Source organism: Rattus rattus, chromosome 6 (genome assembly GCF_011064425.1).
Source record: "Rattus rattus isolate New Zealand chromosome 6, Rrattus_CSIRO_v1, whole genome shotgun sequence".
Lineage (NCBI taxonomy): Eukaryota > Metazoa > Chordata > Mammalia > Rodentia > Muridae > Rattus > Rattus rattus.
In genome coordinates, this window is record NC_046159.1 from 58,538,592 (window position 1) to 58,542,132 (window position 3,541).

Genomic DNA, 3,541 nt, shown 5'->3' on the forward strand with positions numbered 1-3,541 from the left:
TGGCCTTCCTGGCAGAACTTCTGACTCACGTGCCCACCCTGGCTGGCACAGTTCTTAGCTCGTAGGTAACTATGGAACTTCTACAAGTTCAGAGAGAGAGAGAGAGAGAGAGAGAGAGAGAGAGAGAGAGAGAGAGAGAGAGAGAGAGAGAGAGAGAGATCTGATGATTACTGCTTAAGGCAGGATGGGACCCAGACTTTGGGCTGCTGGTGCCAGCACTTTGGGAAGAATTGTTTTCTCTTTCGAATAAAGAAGCAGGCAGGGAGGAAGAAGAGGAAAGAAGTCATGGAAGAAGCAGGGAGCCCCTACATCCCCCATGCTGGAAAGAAGCTCAAACACCAGCTGGGTAAAGCGCCATGAAGAGGCCTTCTCCTCTCTCCTCTCCTCTCCCCTCCCCTGGATCTTCAGTTCACTCTGCCCCCCTCACTGCTGTGCCCAGTGAACTTCTGTGGAGCCTGGGTGGGAGCTGAAGGCCTGCGTGAAGAGGCTGTTCGCAGAGGCCATGAGAGTTGGTCCCAGGACCTGGCTCAGGATGTCTGGAGATTATGGAATTGGTTTAACTGGATGGAAAGCCTCCGGGAGAGAGTAGCCTCGGTGCTAAGTTAAAACAAAATGTACTCAGGTTTCTAGAAGAAGCAAGACTTAAGAAAATGACTATTTTGGGCTCATACAAAAAAGGCTGCGCAGAGGGTTTATTGCTGTCTTTTAAAATTACATTTATTTATTTGTCGTGCGGGCATGGCAAGGCTGAGGAGGTGAGATTCCGTTCTCTTCTGAGGATCGAATCCAGGTCTTTAGACTGGGCAGCATGTGCCTTTATCCATGAGGTGGCCTCAGCCTACCCCTTGTGGGCTTTTGATGGCATGGGCTGACTGGGGCTGATGCCTCTGGGGACCTGGCTTAGGTCTGGGCTCTCCCTGGTTTTGGGGCTAGGTTCAGTTCCGGGACTCTGTAAACATGTTCAGTAGACCAGCCAGCAGAATCAGGCCTAGCACAGCCACAGCCACCAGTGACACATCCCACCAGATCCCTGAATAGGCCCAGGATGGTGGCAGCTTCCAGCCACAGTTACCCAGCTCATAGCCTGTGAGCTGGCCCAGTGGGCGCTGGGTAGCCAAGTCCGGGCTGGCACAGTACACATGTGACAGGGCCTCGGGCATGTGGTCCTCCAGCCAGAGGCGTAGGTAGGTGAGGCTGCAGTCACAGTGCCAGGGGTTGTGTGCCACCTTGAGTTCCCACAGCTGAGGCATGTGGTCGAAGGCACCCGGTGGCACTGAACGTAGGCTGTTGTTGGTCAGCAGGAGCTGGCGAGTGTTAGCTGGCAGCACGGGCAGGGCTGTGAGGCCTCGCCCCTCACAGTTTACCTTTAACCCCATGGTTTCCAAGGACTGGCAGGTACAGGGTCTGGGGCAATCCTGAGTAGCTGTGGTCACAGGCCAGAGCAGCAACAGGAGCCCCCAGGTAGGCGTCCAGCAGACGGACTGTGGGTAGAACAAGATTAGTGCCTGTCAGCGTGTACCAGGATACCTGTGCCGGGCAGGGTGTGCACCTTCTCTCTGGGCCTCTGCAGAGTGTTGGGTTCAGCCGGGGAAATGTGGTAGAGAGGAGCAGGGTCTTCCTGGTCTCTGGCAGAGATTCGAGTCTCTGCTCAGGAAGGGAAGCAAATGACTGCTAAGAGACTCCAGTCTTAGTCTCTGGCCACAGAGAACAGGAACTGTCTTTCTGGATTGTACCCAGTCCTTTGCCTGGGCCAGGAGTCAGGCCAGGGAATGCGTTCAATACCATGGCCACTCTCCCATGATTCAAAAAACCTGCAGGGCTCCCAGGGTGGCAGCTCAGAGGGGAGCTCATAGACCTGTCACTCATGTAGGCTAATGCCCAGAACTGGGAAAGGGAGGCTCAGAGAGGGAAAGCACCTGCCCAGGGTCAGCCATGGCAAAGTCCAGAGTCAGGAAAATGCCTCATGACCACCTGGTTCTGCCTGGTTTGCAGCCTTTTTGTTTCTTCCATTTGCTCTCCCGCCAGGCCCAACTCACAACAGGTCTCTGGGAGTGATCACTGAATGACTCGTGAACTCGATTCAGACAAGTTGCTGGTTGACAACTTAGAGCAAACGATCGTCCACTTTCCGTCTTTTAGCAGAGTCCAGGGAGAGACAGAAGTGCCCCTCTCTTTCTGCCAGCTCAGCGGGAGTGGACGCCAGGCAGGAGGTCAGCTGAAAGGAGGACTGCTTACCTGTGAGGCCTGGGCTGGTGCCATCCTGGTCAAGGCAGCGGTGGTGGTGTGTGTACGAGCTGTGTGAGCTGGCAGTGTTGCCTGACAGGAGGAAGGAAATGATGAAAATAGCCCGGCTTATCCCCTAAGGACAGCCCCGAGGGCCTGTCAGGGCCAGGAGGCACCCAGGGTCCTAGGGCCTTGGACACAGAACTGCAGACCAACCTCACTTTAAGGGAGGGGTGCCTCTGTACCACAAGCAGCCTGTGGTCTTGCGTGATCAGTCTGTGGGCCAATCAAGGTGCCCCTTGCCTGGTGCTAGTAGCTGGCAAGGAAGGGCTTCCTGGAGGAGGAGGAGAGTGATGTCTGGCTGTAAGTTTTCCTTTATAGATGTGGGTGATGGTCCTGGTGCTTACCTTCCTGAGGTGTGGTATGGATGTCTATTTATAGCCAGTCCTCCTTCTCTCTGAAGGTGGTGAGGGAGGCTCCTCTCACTCTATGGCGTCTTTCGCACCTATTGGGCCCTTCTCGGTCCTGTTCCTCATAGAGTCGCAAGTTTGCAGGGCTGAGCCTCTCGGAGACATGGTCCCAACTGCAACAGAAGACCAATATTTATCTCACGTTTACTTTTCTAGTCTCTTCCACTTGAGCGTGGAAACTCAAGAAACCTCTCTTTTCAGTTTAAAGAATGCTTTTGGCATTACAAGATATTAATAAAAATTGGGCTTAATGGTGAAATAGAGTCATCATGCAATTAAAAGTTAAATCTGTGTGTTCTTACAACAAACCACAAAAACCCCACAGTTGTGAATATTAACCAAGTCAATTGATACTTAACAGATGACAGAGTTCTTGGGCACAGAAGTGGTGAAGTCCGGGCTGGAGTAACATTTGCTGGAGCTCCTGGGACTATGGGAGGAAGGATGGACCACTGGGGGGAGTAAGGGACCCCTGACCAACCCTGTGGTCATGGCTGGGGTTGGCCAAGATGTTGATCCTGGCTCCTTGGTCTGGAGAGATTCAGATGGGTATAGGGTTGCAGGGAGCAGCAGTGCCACCATCCAAGGCTCACTGGATCCTGTCAGCAGGGACAGAGGCTGACATCTTGTCAGCAGGACAGAGACCGCCAATATGGCCTGCTGCTGGATCCTATGCACTCTTCAGGAGCAGAAGTCACGCTGGCCAGAATCAGGGCAGAGGCTGACAGCGTCTCCTCTTACTCTTACACAGGCCTCTCGCACCTCTGCAGACCGGCTGCTGCCCTCCCTGTATAGGTCTTTGGACGAGGCTGGCGACTGGGTCTCCATCTGGGCCTGTGGAAGGCCTG

The 3,541-nt window shown here is 54.0% G+C and overlaps 1 protein-coding gene across 1 annotated transcript; it reads right to left on the reverse strand.

Moving 5' to 3' along the window:
* Positions 1-915: 915 nt before the first annotated feature.
* Gp9 (glycoprotein IX platelet) lies at positions 916-2,259 on the reverse strand. The gene is made up of 2 exons (XM_032905084.1): positions 2,236-2,259; positions 916-1,481 (listed from the first exon to the last, which is right to left on the reverse strand). Exons 1-2 carry the CDS (start codon positions 2,257-2,259, stop codon positions 936-938), a joined length of 570 nt encoding a protein of 189 aa, XP_032760975.1. The 3' UTR covers positions 916-935.
* Between the last annotated feature and the right edge of the window lie 1,282 nt (positions 2,260-3,541).

Excerpts from the sequence above, each read along its gene's own strand:
- Gp9 (XM_032905084.1), bottom strand. The coding sequence starts at position 2,259 with ATGGCACCAGCCCAGGCCTCACAG. Across the intron at positions 1,482-2,235 it reads CACCAGCCCAGGCCTCACAG|TCCGTCTGCTGGACGCCTAC; the intron begins GTAAGCAGTCCT and ends TTCTACCCACAG.